Here is a 27,586-nt window from a genome sequence, read left to right as displayed (position 1 = left end):
TATTACCTTGGTAACACAATTGTGTTGTAGGTTACACTGTTACCATGGTTACGCTATTGTGTTGTAGACTACACTCAGAGAAGCAGCAGCAAGTTGAGGCATTGGCGACGACGGTAAAGGAAAGGGACTCCTACCTGAGACAGGTGCAGGCCTTGAAGACTCGCAACCCCGACGACTACTACCTGCCCCAGATAAAGGAGGTGGGTCTACCCAGCATACAGGGCTATATTACCCATATGTTGTAGCAGGATCATGGGGGGTACATCACTAACAAGGGACCCATAAAACTCCATGTAACCTGAGGATCCTGCCACAACATATTATCTTGACAACATGTAAAAGAATTAACACAAATTCAAAATTGATAGAAAACAACTGTTCGATTAAGCTGAGGTTAACTTGTCTTATGTCAAGTGACTTCCATTGACTCAGGGGTGGGGGTGGAAAGCGTGTGGCTTTTTGCTTTGAAGAGGGTTATTAGGGATTTATTCTGCCTCTCGGAAATCCATGTGCAGCCTGACTTGGTCGTGGCGGGGTATAAGATATTTATTACCCTCCAAGGCAGGTTACATAGTATTTTATCAAGATCACTTGGACCAATCAGATCTCATCATTCTGACACGGAGGTATGATAAAGGGCTATGTTACCCATATGTTTAGAATGATCATGTGTAAATATTTGTACATGTGCATTTTAGCGATTATCTGATCAATCATCAATTCTGAAATGAATAGTAGAGTTTCATGCAGTTTGAATGGTTGAAAAACATGTGTTAAATGAGATTAGATCAAGTAAATTGTCCTGACTTTTCACTGCGATTGATTAGTTTTCTTTATCCGTATTTTACTCATTCCCAAATTTGATAAAACCTTTAATGTGCCATTCAGTTTGATTATATGTTTTCCAAAATCTGCAAGCCAGATAACTTTTGTATTCTCTACAATGTCGAAGAACATGAAGTTATGTTTTCAGATTTTAGCTGCATCTTGGTTATTGAGTATATTTCATGACATTTTTGCAGTTGACCTCTGCAAATCTGAAAACTCATAATATTTATCCCTAATTAGTAATACCCCTGTATGGGTGAATGTTTGAATTGGGTTGAATATTTACTTATATTTATCATGTTTATTGTAAATAAGACAGTGTTTCAGTTTACACCCTGTCAAAGGTAATAGTTCACATAGGGTGAAAACGTTGTGCCTCCATCATGTCTGTTGAACCATCTTGGTTCAGAGTTTTCACTATGTTCGTCTTTTTCCTGAGTCATGACCCAAGAACTGAACACTGTATATCAGTCCAAGTCAGTGAGGGCTGGCATTTCCCCCTGTACAGGATACAGAGATATAAAATATGTGGCATACAGAGACGATATTGTTGTTGCATCTCCTTGCACAAGTCAGCATCCTGTTGGACATCAGAAGGTTGGGCCATATGTTGAGTGATGGCTAGATAGAGGGAGAGGGTGTTAGACATCACGGGTTGGGGCCATATGTTGAGTGATGGCTAGATACAGGGAGAGGGTAGGTGACATCAGGGGGTTGGGCCATATGTTGAGTGATGGCTAGATACAGGGGAGGTCCACAGGGGGTTGGGCCATATGTTGAGTGATGGCTAGATACAAGGAGAGGGTAGGTGACATCAGGGGGTTGGGCCATATGTTGAGTGATGGCTAGATACAGGGAAAGGGTGTTAGACATAAGATGATTTGGCCTTATGTTCAATGAATGCTAGATACAGGGGAGAGGTCCTAGTCTGCATCCTGTTGGACATCAGAAGGTTGGGCCATATGTTCAATAGTGGCTAGGTAAAGGGGAGTGGGTGTTGGACAAAGGGTGATTGGGCCATATGTTCAATGATGGCTAGATACTGGGGAGAGGTCCAAGTTCAGCATTTCTTGTGTTAGCTTGTGTTTATAAGAAGAGAAGATATACTGGGCCCCTCCATTTCCCTCTAACGGAGCATTAGCTTATTATTATGAGTACATGAAAGGGATGTAATACATGTATTGCTTATAACACGACATTGAGTTATATGTCACATGTATACCAGAAATGAATTAAGTACACCTGTCCCATGTTTCAGCTGGAGTACACTATAGCGCAGCAGCAGAATGAGATGCGAGGCCTCAAGGACAAGCTGTCCTCCCACGATAATGCTGCCAAGAGGGCGGTGTCCACACTGCAGAATGAACTCAAGGTCAGGGTTGACCAGGTCAGTGTGACATTGTGGACATGTATCTGGGTGTTATTCCTTATAATTCCCCATGTTGATTACAGGGCAAAAAGGTTCCCATTGCCTCATGCTTATTGTTAGAGCAGACAAACATCAGGATGGGATGGTTGTGTTGTGTCACCTCGCTCATATCAGATCGTACAGATATGGCATGCATAATTGCTGTCATATCTGTGTCTGAGTGAGACGTATACAACGTTCTTTCGTAGCCTTCAAACAATCTCCTGATTTGGTAGTCCAAATGGTTGATGACACATGGTTCTGGAGTATTTCCTAGAGGACTACCACTTTCACCATTAGATAGATGGCAACTCTGTAGCAGGACGAGGGACATTTCCTTGTGGACTACCACTTTCACCATTAGGTAGATGGCCACTCTGTAGCAGGACTAGTGACATTTCCTTGTGGACTACCACTTTCACCATAAGGTAGATGGCAACTCTGTAGCAGGACTAGTGACATTTCCTTGAGGACTAACACTTTCACCATTAGGTAGATGGCAACTCTGTAGCAGGACTAGTGACATTTCCTTGTAGACTACCACTTTTACCATTAGGTACATGGCATCTTTGTAGCAAGACTAGTGACATTTCCTTGTAGACTACCACTTTCACCATTAGATAGATGGCAACTCTGTAGCAGGACTAGTGACATTTCCTTGTAGACTACTACTTTCACCATTAGGTAGATGGCAACTCTGTAGCAGGACTAGTGACATTTCCTTGTAGACTACCACTTTTACCATTAGCTAGATGGCCACTCTGTAGCAGGACCAGTGACATTTTCTTGTAGACTGCCACTTTTACCATAAGCTAGATGGCAACTCTGTAGCAGGACTAGTGACATTTCCTTGAGGACTAACACTTTCACCATTAGGTAGATGGCAACTCTGTAGCAGGACTAGTGACATTTCCTTGTAGACTACCACTTTTACCATTAGGTAGATGGCAGTTCTGTAGCAGGACTAGTGACATTTCCTTGTAGACTACCACTTTTACCATTAGGAAGATGGCAACTCTAGCAGGACTAGTGACATTTCCTTGTAGACTACCACTTTTACCATTAGGTAGATGGCATCTTTGTAGCAAGACTAGTGACATTTCCTTGTGGACTACCACTTTCACCATTAGCTAGATGGCAACTCTGTAGCAGGACTAGTGACATTTCCTTGTGGACTACCACTTTCACCATTAGGTAGATGGCCACTCTGTAGCAGGACTAGTGACATTTCCTTGTAGACTACCACTTTCACCATTAGGTAGATGGCATCTTTGTAGCAAGACTAGTGACATTTCCTTGTGGACTACCACTTTCACCATTAGGTAGATGGCCACTCTGTAGCAGGACTAGTGACATTTCCTTGTAGACTACCACTTCCACCATTAGGTAGATGGCAACTCTGTAGCAGGACCAGTGACATTTCCTTGTGGACTACCACTTTCACCATTAGCTAGATGGCAACTCTGTAGCAGGACTAGTGACATTTCCTTGTGGACTACCACTTTCACCATTAGGTAGATGGCAACTCTGTAGCAGGACTAGTGACATTTCCTTGTGGACTAACACTTTCTCCATTAGGTAGATGGCAACTCTGTAGCAGGACTAGTGACATTTCCTTGTAGACTACCACTTTTACCATTAGCTAGATGGCCACTCTGTAGCAGGACTAGTGACATTTCCTTGTAGACTACCACTTTTACCATTAGCTAGATGGCAACTCTGTAGCAGGACTAGTGACATTTCCTTGTAGACTACCACTTTTACCATTAGCTAGATGGCCACTCTGTAGCAGGACTAGTGAGATTTCCTTGTAGACTACCACTTTTACAATTAGGTAGATGGCCACTCTGTAGCAGGACTAGTGACATTTCCTTGTAGACTGCCACTTTTACCATTAGGTAGATGGCCACTCTGTAGCAGGACTAGTGACATTTCCTTGTAGACTACCACTTTTACCATTAGCTAGATGGCCACTCTGTAGCAGGACTAGTGACATTTCCTTGTAGACTGCCACTTTCACCATTAGGTAGATGGCCACTCTGTAGCAGGACTAGTGACATTTCCTTGAGGACTAACACTTTCACCATTAGGAAGATGGCAACTCTAGCAGGACTAGTGACATTTCCTTGTAGACTACCACTTTCACCATTAGGTAGATGGCATCTTTGTAGCAAGACTAGTGACATTTCCTTGTGGACTACCACTTTCACCATTAGATAGATGGCAACTCTGTAGCAGGACCAGTGACATTTCCTTGTGGACTACCACTTTCACCATTAGCTAGATGGCAACTCTGTAGCAGGACTAGTGACATTTCCTTGTGGACTACCACTTTCACCATTAGGTAGATGGCAACTCTGTAGCAGGACTAGTGACATTTCCTTGTGGACTAACACTTTCTCCATTAGGTAGATGGCAACTCTGTAGCAGGACTAGTGACATTTCCTTGTAGACTACCACTTTTACCATTAGCTAGATGGCCACTCTGTAGCAGGACTAGTGACATTTCCTTGTAGACTACCACTTTTACCATTAGCTAGATGGCCACTCTGTAGCAGGACTAGTGAGATTTCCTTGTAGACTACCACTTTTACCATTAGGTAGATGGCCACTCTGTAGCAGGACTAGTGACATTTCCTTGTAGACTGCCACTTTTACCATTAGGTAGATGGCCACTCTGTAGCAGGACTAGTGACATTTCCTTGTAGACTGCCACTTTCACCATTAGGTAGATGGCCACTCTGTAGCAGGACTAGTGACATTTCCTTGAGGACTAACACTTTCACCATTAGGAAGATGGCAACTCTAGCAGGACTAGTGACATTTCCTTGTAGACTACCACTTTCACCATTAGGTAGATGGCATCTTTGTAGCAAGACTAGTGACATTTCCTTGTGGACTACCACTTTCACCATTAGATAGATGGCAACTCTGTAGCAGGACTAGTGACATTTCCTTGTGGACTACCACTTTCACCATTAGATAGATGGCAACTCTGTAGCAGGACTAGTGACATTTCCTTGTAGACTACCACTTTCACAATTAGATAGATGGCAACTCTGTAGCAGGACTAGTGACATTTGCTTGTAGACTCCCCCCGCAGTGATATTGCTGGAATATTGCTAAAAGCGGCGTAAAACCATACTCACTCACTGACTCACTCACTCCTTGTAGACTACCACTTTCACCATTAGGTAGATGGCATCTTTGTATCAGGACTAGTGACATTTCCTTGTAGACTGCCACTTTCACCATTAGATAGATAACTCTGTAGCAGGACCAGTGACATTTCCTTGTGGACTACAACTGTAGCAGATCAATTTTGCAGACTAGTGAAAATAGAAATTAATTGCCAACCTTGAATAAAGTCGATCAAAAGATTATTGAACAGCTAAGTTATTATTTTAGCATGAGAACATCCTATTGTGTCCTTCATATTAACAATTGTTCCAAAAGGGATGTCAAACAAATTTGTCTCCCAAAGAAGAATGACAGGATAGTTGTACCTATTATTATGAATATGACACCATCTGTTCAGGTTACAAAGATGTATGAAGAATGTGTTCGGGAGAAGGACGCCATGGTTGTAAAGTACGCAGAGTCAGAACAGAAGAACATCGAATGTCGGAAGATGGTGGAGAAGCTGGAAACAAAGATCAGAGAGTCTGCGAAGGACCGAGAGTCAATGGTCAGCAAGGTGAAGGCTGTCAAGATAGAGAAGCACAGAGCAGTGGCAGACATGGAGGCCAAGGTGGGTAGCTCCTGGGTACAGCATTGGTCCTTGATTCCTGGCATGCAGCGGGAATATTGCTCGACTCACTAAATGTTTTGTTATGTTTGGACCATTATCAAAGGTTTGGCGTTGCAATGAAAAAACAACATCTAATTCATTGAACACCTAATGTGTTTGCAGTCATCGGAGTTGACGCAGGCACTGAAGGAGATAGAGAAGATGAGGGAGGCGTTGTCATCTGCTGATGTGAGAATCAAGTGGGCACAGAACAAGCTGAGGGCAGAGCTGGATTCTCACAAGGTAAGCAGCTTCACCAGCCTATGGAGACAATGTTGTATTTGTACATATACTCTTGTATGACACTAGAGACAATAAGACCCATGAAGATCCGTAGGACAAAGGGCTTCAGCAACCCATGCTTGCTGTAACAGGCGACTATGCTTGTCGTAAGAGGCGACTAAGGGGATCGGGTGGCCAGGCTCTTTGACTTCGTTGATGCATGTCATCGTATCCTAATTGTGTGGATTGATGCTCATGATGTCAATCACTGGATTGTCTGGTCCAGACTTGATTATTTACAAACCGCCGTCATATAGCTGGAATATTGCTGATTGCAACGTTAAACAACTAACAAACAAACAAGCAAAACAAGTAAAGTTATCTTTGCTCAATCTTGTGTTTGCACTTTAAGATTCTATTGTACTGTTGGAGGATTTTGCAGAAACAAAACAAATTAACATATAGATGCAATAGACATGAATCAACCAGTAGACACCACCAACAGTACAGACAGTGTTCAGGAAATTGGATGCTATGCACACAGACTCTATCCTGTTTTTCTATGATTTGGGGGATTGATTAGCATCAAGGGGCGGTCGGGGAGACTAGTGGTTAAAGCGTTTGCTCATCACGCTGAAGACCCGGGTTCGATTCCCGACATGGGTACAATGTGTGAAGCCCATTTCTGGTCTCCCCCGACGTGATATTTCTGGAATATTGCTAAAAGCGGCGTAAAACCATACTCACTGACACTGACACTGGATTAGCATTGCGCCTGGAAAATTGTTAATATCGTCATAAATTCAACTCACTCACTTACTCCCCTCCAGGAAACAAAGGCCACGCTGGACAAGACAAACTTTAAACTGAAGGAGGCGAAGGAGGAGACGATGCAGATTCGACGAGACTGTCAGGCCATGATCAAGACGTACCAGGTGAGCTATGGCTGCAACTCAGAAAACTCTTGACACTAAATCTTTTGCTGGAAACAAGGTTTTGGAACATGGCTCACAAAGCCACCCTAGGGATCAGTCAGCCTGGAATAGATTATTTGCAACAGCCAGTGATATTGCTTAGATATCACAGACAGACTGTGTGACTTTTGCAGGAGTCGGAGGAGATCAAGTCCAACTCCCTAGACAAGGAGCTGAAGGTGAAGGAGACGGAGCTGATCATCCAGCGCCAGGAGCGAGATGACCGCGAGGAGGTGGGCACTTAATCAGGAACAATCCAATCTGTCAAGATACTGCAGAGAAACTTTGAATTGATCACTAAGATGACTGAATTGTCCTGGCTGAATGTTTATTATTTTTTTAACCTGAAATCAAATGATATGTTTGACAGGCATCAAAAGATATAGAGGTAAACTCATCACAATTAATTGACATTAAAATAAAACACCTGTTTTGCAAGGCTTTTATTGTTTTCCTCCAGTTGGTTGAGAAATGAATTGAGCTTGTAAGCAACCATGGTGGCAATGTTTTTGCTAGGAAAGATAATTCTTCTGTAAAAATCTGACATTCATAGTACAAATGTAAAGACTGTGAAATCCAAAGAAAATTTTATCACCATGACGAAGGGTCATCCACTTGTCATGTCTATATGACCTGCACAATGATGTTCATGTTGCAGCTGTACATGATGACCAGCCGGGAGCTGGAGTCTCTCAAGGTGAAGCACAAGGACAGCCTGGAGGAGTTGATCACAATCCGGGACAAGGTGAGCAGACGCGACTATAGTACCAACGTTTACTACAATATCTGAAAAACTATCGGACCTACTCCAGTCAAAGTTGGTATGAGATTATTAAACAGTCATATATAACTGGATATTACATTTAAAGACAATCGGTGCATTAATAAAAAATCTGTCTATTTAGCTATCACTATATTTCATCTACAACCAGACCTGTTCGTCACGCGTGGAACGAGCATTCATTGAAACAGCCATCTGCATAATGCTGCCCCCTGAGTCACAGGGCCATATGACACAGTTGAACCAATCAACTCAACTCGAAAGGGTGCACGGGAAACATGCATGATTAGCATTGTTAATCGTTGTTAGCATTGGGCGTCTCACCACACCATACCACCCCACACCATACCACACCACACCACACCACACCACACCACACCACACCACTACAAACATGTTCAATTCAGTGTTAAGATACATCTTTCTCTAAGAAAACAACAACTTGAAATGTCTTACTAAATTGTAATCCTTCATAAGTTCTTGATATGGTTATCCTATTTACCAAGTAAGCATCACTGTTTGGCCATGGTGTATCCTCTCAATGTGGCTGCAGTAAAAGTTTATCTGGTTGATGCTGTTCTTTACCACATGCATGATTCTTACCATGGTAGCCATGTACCTGGTTGTTGCTGTGGTAACTACGTGCCTGATTGTTGCCATGGTAACTGCATGATTGTAACCAGTGTAACCATGGACCCAGTTGTTGCCATGGTAACTGCATGATTGTAACCAGTGTAACCATGGACCCAGTTGTTGCCATGGTAACTGTGCCTGGTTATCTTAGTTATCATATGCCTGGTTGTTGCCGTGGTAACTGTGTGTGGTTGTTACCGTGGTAACTGTGTGTGGTTGTTACCATGGTGACCATAGACCTGGATGTTTCTGTGGTAAATGTGTGTGTGGTTGCAGCTGCGAGGTCTGGAGGAGGAGCGACACCAGAAGCAGGACATGCTGACCCAGTTCCAGGGCATCATGCAGCAGCAGAAGGAGGAGAACCGCGACCTCCACACCAAGACCTCCGGCATGGGGCAACTGCAAGATGACTTCAGCAGGTCAGGGGTTCCCCTTTTACTCCCAGAGCTCCAGATTAGCTGCGTATCTGCGTAAAATACGTATCAGAAATACAGAAATACGCAGTAAAATAAAATCCAAGCGTATCAAATACGCAATGAACATTACAGATTCGCTACAAAAATAAAACTTGTGCATATCATCAAAATATTGTGAAGTTACCCTGCGTATTCGATTAGCAAACCAGCAACTTATTTTGAAATTATTAACAGGCATTCCGTCAACCTTTCCAAACTCCATGATGACAGTTACATCATGATCAATTGCCATCACACTTTCTTGTGGAAGTATCGTGGTATTTTTGAGTCCTATAAAGCTCTCGAACCCACACGACACCAGTTTGCAGGTACTAGATGAATAGTGTTTTTAAATATTTAACTTAGATACCCACATGTGTAAAAACTAGTGCGTAACAGAAATTTGAATACCCAGATAGAATTACTGATACCCAATGATTTTAAAATGCATGGGTAAAATACCCACAACACCAAAAGCTTATCTGGAGCTCTGACTCCTATTGTTAGTGGAGGGTAGGAGGCAACGGACACACTAAAGTGGTCACATTAAATAAATATAAGCACATGGTGCATAGGGTACAACAATTCACTGTGCAAAGGGTGCTTCCCTTAGGCATGCCAGAAAACTATGATTGTGAGTTTGAATCCCAGGTTTGCCCTGATTACGTTTCTAGGTTTGTCAGCACTAGCTGTGCTTGTGGGTTTTACCAAAGTGGTAAACTTCTAAGACCTGCATCAAGTGCTTACATGAAGCTCATACTCTGTGATATAACTATAATACTGTTGAAAGCAGTTTGAAACTGACTCACTCACTCACTCACTCACTCACTCACTCACTCACTCACTCACTCACTCACTCACTCACTGTCTGTGTGCTCCCAGGGCCCAGGACATGATCAAGACATTGGACCGGGACATCACCGACCTCATGGTGACCAACAAGGACCTCCAGCAGGACATGGAGGGGTGCCGTCGTCGCGAGTCCGAGCTCCTTGACCTCACCGAGAAACTGAGTCGGAAGAATGCCAAGCTACAGTCTGACAACACTAACCTCACTAACCAGGTGGGGCCTCGTGATTTCACCAGCATGGTGCATGCTGGGATTGTGTGTAGCCCAGCAAATGTTGAGTCTTTGTTTGGCATTTTGAAGTTGACAGACATGAAGAAATGACATTTATATTTTTAGCAAGGCAGAAAGTATGAAACACAATGATGAACGTACAAGAACTAACAGAAATATTTACACAAACCCTCAACAAGTTGTTTTCCTTAAAAAACATTCATGTCTTTATCATCAGATGTTAGATAACAGAAATCCTGCTTATAGTATAAGGGACGGCCTATGTGGATTGGTGTAGTGGATAGAGTGTCTTCCCGGAGAGAGGAAGGATGGTGGTACTGGCTCCATCCCCTGGCCGCATCATAGCAAAAGATGGTACTTGTTGGTACCTTGTCTGGCGCTTTGCATTAAGGGGATAAAACAAGGACCGGTCAGCTAGGAGTCTGAATGGGTATTGGTGTCAACCTGCAGCATGGCATACACATTGCTATGTCAGTGAAATAAACCTGAACATGACATTAAACACCTTTTCATCTCAACTATGGTATGAGACTGTATACTCATGGCTCATCAGCGTTGTGTGTGTTACTGACATGAGCCTGAACAGTAACGGAGATGGTTGTAGGGTTGACTGGATGTGAGAGGGACAGAATCTGTATTTCTTATGCTTACTCTTGGGGGCACGGGTGGCCCAGTCCTCTAAGGTGCCGCGATTCGCTGTGCAGAGTTGCGTCCCTTGGGCACGCCAGAAACCTCTGATTGTGGGTTCGAATCCCCGTTCGCCCCGATTATGTTTCTAGGTTAGTCAGCACCATACCAATGCTCGTGGTTTTCACCGAAGTGGTAAATGTCTGAGTCCTGCATCACTTCGGGCTTTCCTCCCACATTGAGCTGACACGCCTCGATATAACTGGAACACTGTTAAAAGCGGCGTTAAACCCAACTCACTCGCTCACTTATGCTGACTCTTAGTTCTGATAACATTTGGGGCAGTGGAGTAGCCCTGTGGTTAAAGTGGGTCACTCGTCTTGCTGAAGACCGGGGTTTGATTCCCTACATGGGTACAATGTGGGAAGCCCATTTCTGGTGTCCCCTGCAGTGATATTGCTGGATTACTGCTAAAAGCGGAGAAAACCAAACTCACTCAGTCATTTGATGACATTTATCTCTGAATGTTGGCAGGTTGTGACGTTGTCAAGTGAGGCAGAGAAGTGGAAGATGGAGATACAAGAGCTGGAGACTCGGGGCCAAGATTTTGTGAGTGTCTGTTTGTGAAGTTCCTTGTTCAATACATTTCATGTACATTTTGAGAAAGCTAATGTGTTGTTAGTCACAGACCCTTGCTAAACTCTTTCAACACTGTAGGCCGGTTTTCCGGCCAAGAAGCATCGAGTCCCCATACACCGTAGGCCGGTTAACCGGCCAAGCCATAGTCACGTCAAAATAGTATATATTTTTATGGACATCCTGTAATATCATTAATTTTTATCGATAAATTAAAAAATTATTCACTATTTCCCTCGATGTTATTGAAAATAAAGTTCTCTGATACACATTTCAACAACGGGTCCACATCGAACATGTCAAAGAGCAAAATAAAGACGCTTTGAACAAATCTTTAAATATATTATACAAAGTAATAAATAAAATCAACAAAAATATATCTAAAAGTAATCAAACTTACATCTAAGTTATTATTTCCATCTTTTCGTGCGATCGTGTGTTATGTAAGTCAAATGACATCTCGGCTTTCGTCACCTTGAATTCTCGGCTCATACACAGTGTTTAATGCAAAAATATATGCATGAAAAATCTTTGTCACAGATCATAACCTAGCACGATACATTCACAAAGTTCCATATTTTTAATATATATCTTGACTTTCTGCTTAAAACGCTCAGAATAACACGATTTAACAAACATCTTTCGCCAACTTCTGAAATTGATCAAACAAGAGCTTGGTATCACAGCTGTAATTTGATTGGCTGCCTTAGGTCACATGCTCAAAATTGACCAATCACAAGATTTGTTGCAGATTTCGGCAAGAAAGCGTCATTAGAAACCAATTTTAATCCAATGAAATCGCTTGTTATAACCATGGACATTTTACAAGCGTGTAGATGAAGGAATAAGCTTTCCAGCGATGTGTCATATGCCATTCTTCGACGAACGTGTTATTCATATGAAGCCTCGAAAACGGGGGTATTTCTTCATGTTACTGAGCGGACAGCCGCTGTTATCGGGAAATGGGCGATGACAGAAACTATTTATAATTCTTTTTCAAAATGATTTTCCAATTATGTAAACAATGAAAATAAAACAGAAATAGGTAAGTGGATTTTATGAAATCTTATATTTGCTGAAAATCGTCAATTTTTCGCTTCCTTGGTCCTTAATCTGGATGTTAACAACGTGTTAGCTTACATTTTTTATTTACAACGAACTTAATTTAGTTGTAAATGCATTATTTTAAATAATGTGAAAATTATAACTTTCATATTTATAAACCATAGGATCACCTTTCAAATGGTGTATAACATGTAGTAGCAAATATATTTTACAAGCAGATATTTTCTTTGATAAATGTTGCCTTCATCTCTCACACAAGAGTCTCTGGGAACTCGGTGTCCCAGCAGTAAACACTTCTGGTTGACTGGTGTTGAAAGAGTTAATGTCCTGTATGAATGGGTGTTTTCAGGAGGACAATTGGACCACAGAACAAAGGAAGAGGAAGGAAGAGACGGAATCCCTCAGAGCAGAGCTGGAAGAGAAGACAAAACATGGTAGGAGGTTTATATTTTGACAAGGCAGAAAGTATACATACAGAAATAATGTTTTGTTGAAGACATGTATGCACTTGTAACAGATGCGCTTAACTCATTGCAATTTTGACTAGTAGCAGGTATTGATGTACAAGCGCCTGTTGTGTGTTACATTTGACATACAAGCACCTGTTGTGTGTTGTCATTGACATACAAGAACCTATTGTGTTACAGTTGACATACACGCACCAGCTGTGTGTTACAGTTGACATGCAAGCACCTGTTGTGTGTTACAGTTGACATACAAGCACCTGTTGTGTCTTACAGTTGACATACAAGGTCTTATGTGTTACAGTTGACATACAAGCTCATGTTGTGTGTTAGTTGACATACAAGCACCTGCTGTGTCTTACAGTTGACATACAAGGTCTTATGTGTTACAGTTGACATACAAGCTCATGTTGTGTCTTACAGTTGACATACAAGCACTTGTTGTGTGTTACAGTTGACATACAAGGTCTTATGTGTTACAGTTGACATACAAGCACCTGCTGTGTCTTACAGTTGACATACAAGCACTTGTTGTGTGTTACAGTTGACATACAAGGTCTTATGTGTTACAGTTGACATACAAGCTCATGTTGTGTGTTAGTTGACATACAAGCACCTGTTGTGTGTTACAGTTGACATTCAAGTGCCTGCTGTGTGTTACAGTTGACATACAAGCTCTTGTGTGTTAGTTGACATACAAGCACCTGTTGTGTGTTACAGTTGACATACAAGCACCTGTTGTGTGTTACAGTTGACATACAAGCACTTGTTGTGTGTTACAGTTGACATACAAGCACCTGTTGTGTGTTACAGTTGACATACAAGCACTTGTTGTGTGTTAGTTGACATACAAGCACCTGTTGTGTGTTACAGTTGACATACAAGCACCTGTTGTGTGTTACAGTTGACATACAAGCACCTGTTGTGTGTTACAGTTGACATACAAGCACCTGTTGTGTGTTACAGTTGACATACAAGCACCTGTTGTGTGTTAGTTGACATACAAGAAGCACCTGTTGTGTGTTACAGTTGACATACAAGCACTTGTTGTGTGTTACAGTTGACATACAAGCACCTGTTGTGTGTTACAGTTGACATACAAGCACCTGTTGTGTGTTACAGTTGACATACAAGCACTTGTTGTGTGTTACAGTTGACATACAAGCACCTGTTGTGTGTTACAGTTAAGATACAAGCACCTGTTGTGTGTTACAGTTGACATACACGCACTTGTTGTGTTTTACAGTTGACATACAAGCACCTGTTGTGTGTTACAGTTGACATACAAGCACTTGTTTTGTGTTAGTTGACATACAAGCACCTGTTGTGTGTTACAGTTGACATACAAGCACCTGTTGTGTGTTACAGTTGACATACAAGCACTTGTTGTGTGTTAGTTGACATACAAGAAGCACCTGTTGTGTGTCACAGTTGACGTACAAGCACCTGTTGTGTGTAAGAGTTGACATACAAGCACCTGTTGTGTGTTACAGTTGACATACAAGCACCTGTTGTGTGTTACAGTTGACATACAAGCACCTGTTGTGTGTTACAGTTGACAACTACCAGCAGCAGCTGGAGGATGAGAAGGACCTGACGCGGACGTTGAAGCGGAAGCATGTCAACAACCTCAAGGTACACCCCCATCACTCACCCTGTGAAGTATGTGTGTCTTTGTCAATTGTTTCATGCTGCAGTTAATATGATACCAGTCAGCCTGTAGATAATTAGTGTGGACAAGACAAACCAGTAGTTACCAGGAACAGCCTGCAAAGTCACTGAGACCCTGATCCCACTTAGTTGCCTCATACGACAAGCACAAGAGTGCTGGATGTGCAGGAGAAAGGGACACAAGAATGTAAATATCAAGGACCACAATGACTGTTAATGTTTCACTTTTTATAACTGGTAACCATGGTAAGTGTGTATTCATTCAGATGCACATATATATTTAATTGTTTTCATAATTTCTAGTTTCAATTTCATAAAACATTAGAAATTTCTTTTAGATATCCACTATTAGTATGTCTTAGTATTGACTGTATGCGGCGGAGTACAGGTGCTTGTTCTGTGTAGGACTTGACGCGGCAGCTCCAGCAGGCCCGGAGGAAGCTAGAAGCCCATGAGAACCACGTAGAGCGGGACACAACCAGCATGGGGTCTCGCACTAGCTCAAACGGGTCCCTCAACACCCTAGGAGATAACGCCACAGCTCATAACAATACCAACATTAACAGTAACCACAGCTCGAACAGCAACTCTAGAGCCCCCAGCCATGAACAGGTAACACCACACCCACCCAAGGCTGTTACCTGCCTCACTCACACATTTGTGGGATAACCTAATGATATCACTCTGTCAATTGTAGGAAAACCTAATGATATCGCTGTCTTTTGTAGGAGTACCCAGTGATAACGGAGCAGGTCGAGGTGGACAAGCAGGTCCTCATTGAGCGGATTGTTCGATTGCAAAAGGCCCATGCCAGGAAGAATGAGAAGCTCGAGTTCCTGGATGACCACATCCATCAGCTGGTGGACGAGATACAGAAGAAAAACAGGTGAGACACTTACCATGTGGTCAGATGTTCACCTGCACTGCCCAATGGCCTGACACAACACATGGCTTGGGCACCACAGTTAGGATGTATCCATGATTTTATTGAAAAAATAAAATGTCTTGAAAATAATGTTATGCTTAAGACTGTTGAAAAAAAAATTGTCTGCCTAAAAAATTACATTGTTGCATGCACGTCGCTATATAAGTGCAATAATCTTGGACGCGACATTAAACCCCATTTCACCTCACCTGTTTAGTGTTCAAAATCTGAATGTGCTCTCAATGATCCTTAATCTTTCAGCACCATGCTCCTGGGATATGTCAAAGATGACATGATGAGGAAGCAGAATTATTGCTTGAAGCAGCGTTATGGCTTTAAACCCACAGGCTCGCACCATGTTGATTTCAGGCTATTAACGGGAACACAGGTGGTCTCGTCATCTAAGGCACAGCAATTTGCTGTGCAGAGTTGCATCCCTTAGATGTGTCAGAGACTTAGGATGAAGGGTTCAAATCCCAGATTCATCCTAATAATTAGGGCTGGGACGAGTCCAGATTTACTACTCGCGTACCCACACCCCTACTGCCCGACCCTACCCGGGTACCCGCTGTTGGTCTCAAGAGATAGGTACAAAATGTCCGATTGGGACAATAGCCCTGGCAAAACGAGTTTAGATACACGTATAAAACGATGTGGTCATGCATACACTGAAGTTGACTTAAGTTTTAGCTTTGTTCAAACATATATAAGTCAGAAGGAACGTGTTCATAGTCATGAAGAAATGGGAACATTAGAGACTTAAAATTGTCGTGTAGCCATGTAGTTATATAGTGAATTTTTGTCATGAAACAAAATATCACGTGACTAACATTGGGTCCGGGTAGTCCTGTGGGTACCCAGGTCCTACTCAGTACCCACCTGACTCAAGTATCCGAGTTACCTGTCCCAGCCCTATTAATAATGTTTCTAGTTTTGTTGGCACCATACTAGTCTCACCAAGGTGGTAAACATCTGAGACCTGCATCATGAAGCTGATATAACTGAAATACGGTTCAAAGCGACATTCATCCTAACTCACTCACTCTTTCTGTGTTTGCAGGATCATCCAGAACTACGTGATGAGAGAGGAATCGGGCACCCTGGCGCCGGAATACATGGACGAAAACAAAGTAACATACTTAAACCTTCATTGTCACCTTGAACTCTGTCCTGACTGGCTCTCCAGGGGCTTCCATCAGCGCAGCAGTACTGTAGATACCTTGAATATGCGCTTACCATGAATACGTTCTTACCTTGATAACGTGCTTACCTTAAAATCATGCTTACCTCGAAAAAGTGCTTATCTTGAAAAAGTGCTTACCTTGAAAAAGTGCTTACCTTGAAAAAGTGCTTACCTTGAAATCATGCTTACCTTGAAATCATGCTTACCTTGAAAAAGTGCTTACCTTAAATATTTGCTTACCTTGAATAATAAGTGCTTACAGTGTCTAGCTTGAATAAGTGCCTGCCTTGAATGATCGCTGGGAGACGGCTACCCACATTAATTTCATAACACATATTAGGTGAGAGGTTAATACATGCATTAATTTGGTGATTCACTGAGAAGAAACAATTTAAGAACACCTGCTGCAGACTCCGATAATTAAATGTCTGCCCCACACCAGGCTCATTAAAATCAGATCTTTCTTTTCTCTACCGCTACACAAAGATCTGAGGACATCCCATTAAGGGTCACGTCAGAATGACCTTTCATCCGTTCAATCAGAGCGTCGCTTACCAGATCAGGAAAGTTACAGTTGGAATTTGTTTTCTAATCATGCACCATCGAAATGGTTAACACAGGGTTTTCAGAATGACATTTGCTAGGCTGTATGACCGATTCCATCAAAATAATCATCTATCTCTCACTCAATAGGATAAACATTTCAACAGAAAAGGGGTGGTCGGGCAGCCTAGTGGTTAAAGTGTTCGCTCGTAACGCCAAATACCCGGGTTCCATTCCCGACATGAGTACAATGTGTGAAGCCCATTTCTGGTGTCCCCTGCCATGATATTGCTGGAATATTGCTAAGGCGTAAAACCATACTCACTCAATTCAACAGAAAGAACTTGACATAGCCGGTGGGAAGTACTGCCATAGAATCTTGGCCATCTATTAGACATTCCAGAATGTTTTGTTCTGTTTTCAAATTTTGAATAGAGAATAAGTCAAAACATTTCTCAAAGCCTAGCCATTGAAAAGTGGAATGGAAGTTGCCAGTTTGAAACTAGTGCCAATAGCTCAAGAAAATTACTTTCTGATTGGCTAATTTCAACATCTTGTTTGTCATTTCATTGGTTGGCCAAAATTTGCAAAAGGTTCTGACATGACCTGTAATGGGATGTCCTCAGATCTTTGTTTAGCGATAGCGAGAATCAAGATCTGAATGTAATGAGATTGGCCTCAACTCAGACACTGAGTCTCAGTTCCTCCTGGAATAAAACCCTGGCACATATTCAAGGATTAACGATAACAGTAACCATGATGCCAAGTAAAGATACTGATGAAGCAGTACAGGAACATAGGCCCCCCCTTGTGTATTGTTGTCTTACTGTAGTGATATCACAGACCAACAGACTCCGGTTTGGGAGTATATATATATTGGTGGTCTGTGTCTGTGTTGATACAGGGGAGGTAACTCTGTGACTGTTTGACGCAGGGGAAGTAACTCTGTGTCCGTGTTGATGCAGAGAGGTAACTGGTAATCAGTTGACCAGACTGTTGTGTTGCATGACATGGGAGATGGAAATAATAAATATGTTTTTGTATTTCTTACCATATTTGATGTCAATGGAAAAGGCAGAAATATTTAATCTCACCTCTCAATGTTTTCATTTTCAATGATGTAGTGTAGCTGTTTTCAGTACTGACGTGCTATTGCTTTTGTATTGTGTTAATGTGTTGTGAACTGTGTTGTGCTCAAGTCACGGCTGACAGTGTGCGTGATGCTCGGCGTCTAGCGGTAACTCATGACGGTTCCCACAAACCCAGTCGGGTTCAGTGTTCATTCAGTGTGGCAGATATGGTTGGGTTTTTTCAATTTCTTCTTCTTTTCCTTCAAATATGACTACATAATGAGAATTTTCATTTCAAATGGTTGATAAAAACATTGTCACAAACTCAGCACCATAAACAGATAAAGACCAGCATGTAGGGTAAGATTGAGACATTCCACATTTCCAGTATTTTATTACCTTTTTGCCAGTGTTGTGTATAAACTTAAATTAAAAATGCAAATAGTGCTTTTAAATATTCAAAAGTTCGAATTTGGTTGCGAAAGAAACTATGAAACAGCTTTGCTCCACTGAGTGAACACTGAACCCTATGGCTGTGGTGATGACAGCTTACATAGAAAACCATCATCCATTAGCCTACCCTTGACAGTTGTGTCCAGGCCATCATACATCCCCATGTTCACGTTTCACGAAACCATTTAGCGCTTCTCAACTAACAGCATGAGTAAGTACCTCCTGCACTGCCCCAGCTTAACCCACAGTCTCAGTCCATCACATGGCTTCTACATTTGCTGCTGTACCTTCAGGTTACGGGCTTAGAAATTAATTTATATTTTCACTCGTCCAAAAATATGATTTTCTACAGATTTGCCATCTACCTAATGGTGAAAGTTGTAGTCCACAGGGAAATGTCACGAAATTTTACTAGTCTTGGACAAGTAGACTTTGTACCCTGAGTTTCAGCCTAGTCTTAGGTGTTGTGTTTACCGGTCGTACCTTGTTCAAAGCCGAGACTGTTTGTGATTACGGCAATCATCAGTTGCCAGATTGATAATAATTTTTATCCTATGATAGATTGTATTACTAATGTGATAAACCTTCCATGAACTTGGTGTCAAGATCCCAGAAATATGCAATGAGGTCACCTTGTCGGAACTACTTTTCATGAACTCAAAAGTCTGATTTCTGTCTGCTGAGTTAACTATTGCCGGATGTTATGTTTGATATGCATTGCCAGATGTGTGAGGGCTTCTGTAATTGTAAACAAACATGGCTTTTAATTATTTGACAGTCTGTAATAAATGGGGCTGTTCACTCAGGAATTGAACTCCTATGCAGTTTCTAAAGTTACATTAGGCAATGAAAATATGTCTCAAGCTTTGATAGCGTTAAGAATAAACTTATGTGATGAGAAATTATTACTTGACTGTGTTTCAGTGATGTAAGTTTGGTTAATTAGGAGTAAGGCACACAATGTTGATCCCTGTTTGAGAAGCCCAGCACTGGGACACGGAAACATGAGATGTTAGGACAGCTGTGTATTGTAGTGCTCCGGTTCAGCTGCACAAATCTCTCGCTAGTCCAAGTCGTGTATATTTGTGAATTTGAACAGGAAGTGTTCTGTTTGATATCAAAGACAAGAATACCTCGCAATTCATGAACAGACCCGCCCAAGTTTCTTTCTTGCTTTACTGAATTTCTCAGCCTATGCAAAGAATCAAAGAGTAAATGTTGGTAAATGCGGGATTAGCAGCCATATTGCTGCAATTGAGGAATGTTTACAATTGAAATTGTTTAATCTATTTATTTACTTTTTGAAAAACATTTTGGTAGGTTTTTAATTTAAATGAAAACAAATTGATCTGGTCGAAATTCAGCAGTAAAAGTGACATCCCAAGGCACCCAGCATTGCTTCACCCTGTCTGTCTGGCAGCGTCGTCAGTGACGGCACTGTCATCTACGCCATGTTGTTTGTGCATGTCGATGTGGCTAACTTCTTGTGCTTTCTCTCTCCGCTAGCTGCGAGCTAGGACCGAGTCACAGGTAGGCTATTCCATTCACTTCGCTTGTCTCCCCTTTCCATCGCTCCTCCTCCCCACCAGGGTGCGCTCGCTGTCTTCCTGTCGGTGTCACATGGGGAATCAGATTGAGTGTCGGGTTGAACAAAAGATGTTGAGATTATTATTTCAGTTACATTATTCTAATTACTGTATTAAATTTCTGATTAAGTAAACTTTAAGAAATAATGTGTGGTCTGTAGTTTGATTTTGGAATAGTTTCAAACGATTTGTAGACCAAGCAGATTTCTGATTTATCAACGTTTGGGCAAGTTTTAGCACAAATAAGATACAAATATATTTTAAAAAAACCATGCTGCAGTATTCTACTTGCTTGCCATTACATTGTTGTTACTGCTCAATGCTATTTTCGTAGTTTTTGTAATTTTCTTGACTTTCTTGAATGGTGTCAATTTTCTTCATCTGTAAACTTGTTTCCATGGTGATCGGAATGGTGAAACTCCAGACCATCCCTTTGCGTTTTTGTTATGAAGCAGTTTCAATTGACTGCCTTTTTCTGGTGTTTTGTTCTTCTTATTGTTTTTATTGTTTGTAGTTTGTCATATGCATTAATCTGTACTTACCATTCCTTACTGGCTTTCCCAGTTGTCCTTATCATCCAACATGCAACTGTGTCATGGCAGTCGACAGTCTCGTGACGTATACAGCCACTCGTAGTGCATGAAACATTTGTTCTTTTTGTGATGCAGAATACGGAGAAGTGGAATCCTTAAAATTTTTAGCAAAATTTAATTCAGTTGAAACATATGGGGCTGATAAATATGTTTTTGTGTTCTCAAGACTTCTGAAAATCTGACAATATGAAAACATTTTATTTTTTGTTCTTGATGATAAAAATGTAATGGGTGCCTGACCATTTCAAGCTAACAAGAATGAAGAGTTGATTGCTCACGATCACTGATCTCGTAATTGTCATTGCATGGCAACCCGTTATTTGTGTGCTAAGACCTGTCTGGGTGTTCTCTATGACATATAGAGAATCTCACCCAAATGTCTTTGATATCAAATATATCAACACAAGTGGGAAAACTCTGAGACTTCATCAGGTGGTCAGACTCGCTGACTTGCTTAATGCATGTCATTGTATCCCAATTGCGTGGATCGATGCTCATGATGTCAATCACTGGATTGTCTGGTCGATTATTTACAGACTGCCATCATGTACAATGACATAGCTGGAATATTGCTGAGCATGGCGTTAAAAAAGAAACAAACAACAAAAAACACTTCATGCATAGATTTAAACAGGTCTTGGCGGTGGTTAAAGCGTTCATTCATGCTGAGGACCTTGGTTCAATCCCCACCATGGGTACGATGTGTGAAGCCCATTTCTTGTGAACCCTGCTGGAATATTGTTAAAAGCAGGGCAAAACCATACTCAAACAGGTCCATTTTCATTATCTCATATTTCATGACTGATCTTAACCTTGAAACTGTCATTGTACCCATCATTTACAGTATCATGTAATGTCAGGTATATAGGTATAATTTGATTGTTTTTATCTCAGGTATGTAGGTATAATTTCAGTGTTTTACTGTCAGGTATGTAGGTATAATTTCAGTGTTTTACTGTCACGTATGCAGGTATAATTTCAGTGTTTGTATGTAGGTATACCTTCAGTGTTTTACTGTCAGGTATATGGGTACAATTTCAGTGTTTTACCATCAGGTATGTAGGTATAATTGCAGTATTTATATTTAGGTATAACTTCATTGTTTTACTGTCAGGTATGTAGGTATAATTGCAGTATTTGTATTTAGGTATAACATTAGTGTTTTACTGTCAGGTATGTAGGTATAATTTCAGTGTCTGCTGTCAGGTATGTAGGTATAATTTTTGTGTTTGTAGGAAGGTGTAACTTCAGTGTTTAACTGTCAAGTATACAAGTAATTTCAGTCAGGTATATGGGTACAATCACAGTGATTTACTTTCAGGTATATTAGTATAACTTTGATGTTGTTCTGTTTGATCTTCAGTTGTTGTGTTTACATTGATGTTGTTTTCTGCTAGTTCTGTCACAAAAGTCCAGAGATAAGTCTGTACCCCATGTCATGCAACAAGCTGGAGTAGTAGACATATTAATTATTTGTCTGTTGTATAGACCTAGACTCTATCCACAGCTGAAAGGCATGCTCAAAGTGCATGGCATATTACCTTGGTCAATGGATCAGTATGCGTTCTCAGCTCCCTTGGCAGTATACCTGTTCAGTGCAGTATTTTCTGTCTCTCTATGCACTGCATGCTATAGAGAATCTTGACTACAACCACACTGGCCTTGTGTGAACCAGGCGGCTAATGATGCTTTGGTTTGTCTGTACCAGTATACACTGGTAGTTTGACACTTCTACCACTTTGGGCTATCCTTGAAGATTAGCACAATCTCATTAAAATCAGATCTTAGTTCTCAAAACAAAACAAAGATCTGAGGACATCCCATTATGGGTCATGTCAGAACAACCTTTCATCCAACCAATCAGAGCGTCGCTTACCAGATCCTGAAAGTGACGGACGGAATGTGTTTTCTAATCATGCAACCTTGAAAAATTTAACAGAGGGTATTCCGAACGACAGCTACGGGTTTTATGATTATATCCATACAATCTAGGCCATCTATCAGCCATTCCAGAACGTTCTTTTTATCAGTTTTAAAATTTTTAATCGAGAATATGTCGAAATATGTTTCGAAGCATAGTCGCCAGTTTGAAACTTATGTCGTAAAGCTCGAGAAAGCTGCCTACTGATTGGCTAATGTCAATTTCTTGTCAGTCATTTCATTGGTAGGTCAAAGTTCCGAAAGGTCCTTCTGACGTGATCCGTTATGGGATGTCCTCAGATCTTTGTTTAGCGGTAGTGAAAATTAAGATCTGATTTGAATGAGATTGAGATTAGCATGACATGCAGTGAAATACTGTTCAGTGTGACACTGTCAAGCCCAACTTACTCACTCACACAACTTGTGTGGGCTTGTTTGAACAATGCCAATAATAGCTGTATCGTAACTGTTTTCAAAGAATTTATCAAGTCAGATATCTCGGAGACATTTCAGAGATGGTATTTATAAAGTATTTCCAGTTTCTTGTTTCTCAACGCTCAGCAAATGATTTTCCCATCAAATTAATGAAAACAAGAAAATCTTTTTGTGATTGTGTTTTGGGTTGAGATCTGAACATGCTGCAATTAAACAGGCAGCTTGTCGAAACTGACCACTGTACTGAAATAAATCAACCAGTGTAAGAGAAATAGTTTTGTGGTGTGTGGTGGAATGCTTGTGTACAGTTACCTCCCTTGCTTACAGGCTCTCCTGGCTAAGAAGGGTGGCATCATGGCATCCGTGTACAGCCAACACCAACAGGATGGCACCATGACCCTTGACCTCTCGTTGGAGATCAACAAGAAGCTACAGGGAGTTTTGGAGGACACACTTCTTAAAAACATCACACTGAAGGTACGTACCGTCTTTTCTTGAGTATAGGGCACACTTATTTTTAGAAAAAAACAGCTGTGTAGAAAGGGGTGCGCATTATACACGCCATAATGAGTTCTGATGTTTTTACCCCAAACGCTAAGACATTACCGTGAGCATGTTACACTGGAAATACCATGTCAACAAATCCATACTGAAGTACGCAAATTAATCATGCAATTACTGTCAGGCTATAAAAAGTGTTCATTGTATATACAGACTTATGTTTGTAACTTTTTTCATTAATTCTATTCAAAGTTTCTTTTAATATTGTTTTAATTAATTTTGGCTAAATCAGGTGTGAAGCGGAAGATTGCACAACTCACCGTTATTAACAGCAACCATGGTCAGATTACTATTGACCCCTTGAAACGAACTCTAGTTGACTGAGCATGGATGCATATATCATAAATGCCATACTTTGACTCGTTAAAAGACATATTTGTTGTAGTTTGACGATTCTATGTCAACACGTATGTCTCGCGATCATGTGCACGGGAGCCTTGGCGGTGACTGGTCAAATTGTTCCAAAAAAATAACTGGCAATAGTGATTAGCTGCACCGAAGTGCTGCGCTTAGGGTTATTATTATTTTAAAAAGCTGCAACTGAATCCCAAATACTGAATCAGCTAGGGAGGTGCGCATTATATGTGGGTGTGTACTATGGTCAAGAAAATACATTAGTTAAAAAAATGGCAACATCACGCTGAAGGTACATAGATAAAATAATGGTAAAGTGCTGAAGGGATGCAGATAAACTGGTAGTAACCATGCTCACGTGTTTCATGAAAAGGTACTAACACATGTTTGTGTTTTATTTTCAGGAAAGCTTAGACACGTTAGGGACAGAAATTGCCAGGCTTTCCCAGGAGAACAGGCATATGCAGCTTACCATTCAGGAACTGCCACACTGACAGACAGCCAGTTGGACGGATGGACAGACAGATAACTGGCAATACAAGAACTGCGACACGGATAGTCTGTAGACAATCCAGCTGGACCTTGCACACTCCTTTCTCCATGTGTATTCTGAAATTGCGAGACGGCACTGTGTCCTGACTATCCACATGGCATAATGTCTCCTTGCACATGGTTCAGAAGTCAATTGTATGATAAGGAAGACATTGTCGAAATGACCAAGGATGGATATGGACTTGTGTGATTCTATTGACTGTGGTGGGGAACAATGATCTTGTGTACATGGAGCTCTTTCTCTTCGTGTTGTGAACATTCCTACCATAAAATGATGCTGGAATAATCAGACACAACTAAGATGACCCAGTGTGGATCGAAAACTGCAACACTATAAACAGATATATCTCCTTTGAAACCATTCTAATCAGACTATTTTTGCACTTGTGGAACTGACTTCAACGCACAGCTATTCAACTGCAATTACTGTTTGATACTATATAAGACAGTATGGCTCCAGCAATGTCTCAGGCTGTCAGACTCTTGGTGTGAATGAAACTCTTGGTGTTGAATGTTAGTTTTGAGGTGCTGCACTTGGTAGAAGTGACACATTGTTGTGCCGTTATTGAGTGGAATAATACCTTTGAATAATTGGGGTAGACTGCCGAATATCACTATGTTACCTGTCACGGAAGCGGCTGTGATTTATCTGTGATTGAAGCTTGTACTACAAAGGCTGTGACTATCCAGAGATTGCTCTAAGTTATTCTTTTCTTGTTCTTGTTTGTGAAACGGTGTGTGGAATCCATTTCCTAATTGTTCCCATGTCCATCCCTGAAGGATGGTACGGTCAAATCCTCAGATAAATCTGTGATAACTTGCTGCACTAGTGACTTACAGACATTCGAGGTAGAAGATTATCACGGTGGATATCTTCATGTGTACTGTGGTGGATCGATCAGCATGGCTGGGGTTCACTGGAGGTTATGTAAGAGTTACATTATACTTTGGGAACATCTTCCGGAGGCAAGTGTATATCAAAGCCTAGTTTTCTACCCTTGCCACATGAAGGCCACTTTTCTTAGCTCAACCATGGCGTCACCTCACGAGTTGTGCCCCTTGTAATGAAAACACAATATCCAATAAGATCACTGTTCTTATCACATATAGCTTCAAAAAGATGCTGACGACCTAGTCGATCAGATAAAGAAATCATTTGCGAACACATAAATAAAGGCAATCATTTTTCGATGAAAAAGATGTGTCAGCAAAGACAGGCAGCGGTAAATCACTTTCATACAAAATCATGGATGTTGGTTTTGTGAAACATTCTGATTGGACTATCGATATGTGTGATAGTCCAATCATATTTAGCACAGAAAAGTGGCAAGAAGACAAAAAGGCTAGAGGATGCTCTTGCTTTGGGAAATGCCAAATGTGGTTTGCACTTTGCAGAAACAAATTAACATTGAAGATGTATAAACCATTGTATCAGAACATCCTGTGAAAGTGCTGTTGATACGAATTATTTAGCCATAACTTCAGCTGCCAATCTCCTACCTAGAGTCTGGTGTACCAACATTGTTTTCATTCTTATCTTTGTCTCAGTGTTTTCTCTTTTCAACTTATCAATTTCTTATGTTATTCATTCACTCCAACTTGTGAAAACCCTTTGTAACTGTTATCGTGGTTAGACATCAAATATTTATCTCGTCTCACATAGATTTCATGTGCACCTGGTCCTGATCCATGCTTGTTGGTTTGGAGGGGGTGGGTGGGATGTTTAGGGATTTGTCTGTCTACCTGCTTGTATATGTGTGTTAGTGCCCTTGTAGGGTATAACAGTGTTTATATCTCATCTTGGCCGATGTGTGTAATATGTGTTGCTCACTCTGTTGAACCAACTGCCATGGGTTCTCTCTAGTGATTAAATTGATTTTTCATCAAAAGGGCAAAATACAGATCATTATTTGTTATTTTAACAGCTTAAGCATGAAAACAAATCGAAACATCGTCATATAAGATTTGAAAATTGAGGACCTGTGAAAATAAAACAAATGATTTACTTCCTGAGTCCAGGTTAGAGATGTTCCCAGAACCTATGTTGATGTAAGAGGTAAGGTGACTTGGCTGATGGCATGTCATCATACCCCGACGGTGTTCACAATATGAACCACTGGATTGTCTGGGCCAGACCGCTGGAATAATGTTGAGTGTGGCATTAAACAACAAACGAATCTGCTGTGATTTATTAGGAGATTGTAGCAGCAAGTCATTTTCAAAATTTCAAAGCTTGCACATTGAGACATCCGCAGTAACCTATGATGGTAACTCAATCCATTAGAGTCTGCTCAGATTTTGCAGGTCGTCATACCCTGATGGTGTGGGACATTGCTTATCATATCAATCACTGGTGTGTGACTCAGTTATTTATAGAGTATGGCTTGAATATTTCCAACTGGTGTGTAAGAGTATATACCAGCCAGGGGGATATACTTGTAGGTGTGGTATAAAGGTCGTAAACCTGGACGAGGGCAACACAGGGTGGTCATGTGGTCTATAGCAGAGTTGCAGTATGTGCTTTTATCACTGGAGACTTGTATTGGACACAAATGAATTAGTTGAGTATTCAGCATCTTTAACATTGAAATCTCTGCTTGATGGTTCAGTTGTCAACATTCCAGATACCGGCTCAAGTTATTATCTGAGAAACATCCAAAGTATAAAACATGTGCCCCCAAACCTAACCAAAGTTCTCCATGGCAACAGGTACATTCCTTGTTAATCAGTTTGGAAAACATTTAAGGTTATCATAAAATTGTTGTCAATTGAGATA

The 27,586-nt window shown here is 41.1% G+C and overlaps 1 protein-coding gene across 4 annotated transcripts in view; it reads left to right on the top strand.

Moving 5' to 3' along the window:
• Nucleotides 1-26,693, top strand: part of LOC124136612 (coiled-coil domain-containing protein 186-like) — a 37,692-nt gene extending 10,999 nt beyond the window's left edge. For 3 of the 4 annotated variants that reach the window (XM_048393573.1, XM_048393571.1, XM_046502590.2), the window contains 18 exons: nt 68-200; nt 2,087-2,215; nt 5,775-5,987; nt 6,150-6,269; nt 7,079-7,183; nt 7,357-7,455; nt 7,881-7,967; nt 8,913-9,055; nt 9,974-10,154; nt 11,334-11,408; nt 12,850-12,934; nt 14,520-14,599; nt 15,041-15,247; nt 15,364-15,521; nt 16,621-16,690; nt 20,316-20,339; nt 23,671-23,820; nt 24,663-26,693. In XM_048393573.1, the coding sequence (XP_048249530.1) occupies nt 68-200; nt 2,087-2,215; nt 5,775-5,987; nt 6,150-6,269; nt 7,079-7,183; nt 7,357-7,455; nt 7,881-7,967; nt 8,913-9,055; nt 9,974-10,154; nt 11,334-11,408; nt 12,850-12,934; nt 14,520-14,599; nt 15,041-15,247; nt 15,364-15,521; nt 16,621-16,690; nt 20,316-20,339; nt 23,671-23,820; nt 24,663-24,752 (2,149 nt within the window). In that variant the 3' untranslated portion in view covers nt 24,753-26,693. The remainder of the gene's footprint in view (nt 1-67; nt 201-2,086; nt 2,216-5,774; nt 5,988-6,149; nt 6,270-7,078; nt 7,184-7,356; nt 7,456-7,880; nt 7,968-8,912; nt 9,056-9,973; nt 10,155-11,333; nt 11,409-12,849; nt 12,935-14,519; nt 14,600-15,040; nt 15,248-15,363; nt 15,522-16,620; nt 16,691-20,315; nt 20,340-23,670; nt 23,821-24,662) is intronic. The other variant, XM_046502591.2, reaches the window with a different exon arrangement.
• The last annotated feature ends 893 nt before the right edge of the window (nt 26,694-27,586 follow it).

This window comes from Haliotis rufescens, unplaced genomic scaffold (genome assembly GCF_023055435.1).
Source record: "Haliotis rufescens isolate VD_foot unplaced genomic scaffold, xgHalRufe1.0.p SCAF_12, whole genome shotgun sequence".
In the NCBI taxonomy this organism is placed as follows: Eukaryota; Metazoa; Mollusca; class Gastropoda; order Lepetellida; family Haliotidae; genus Haliotis; species Haliotis rufescens.
Note: the sequence above shows the minus strand (reverse complement) of the source record. Positions and strands in the feature narration are given on the sequence as shown.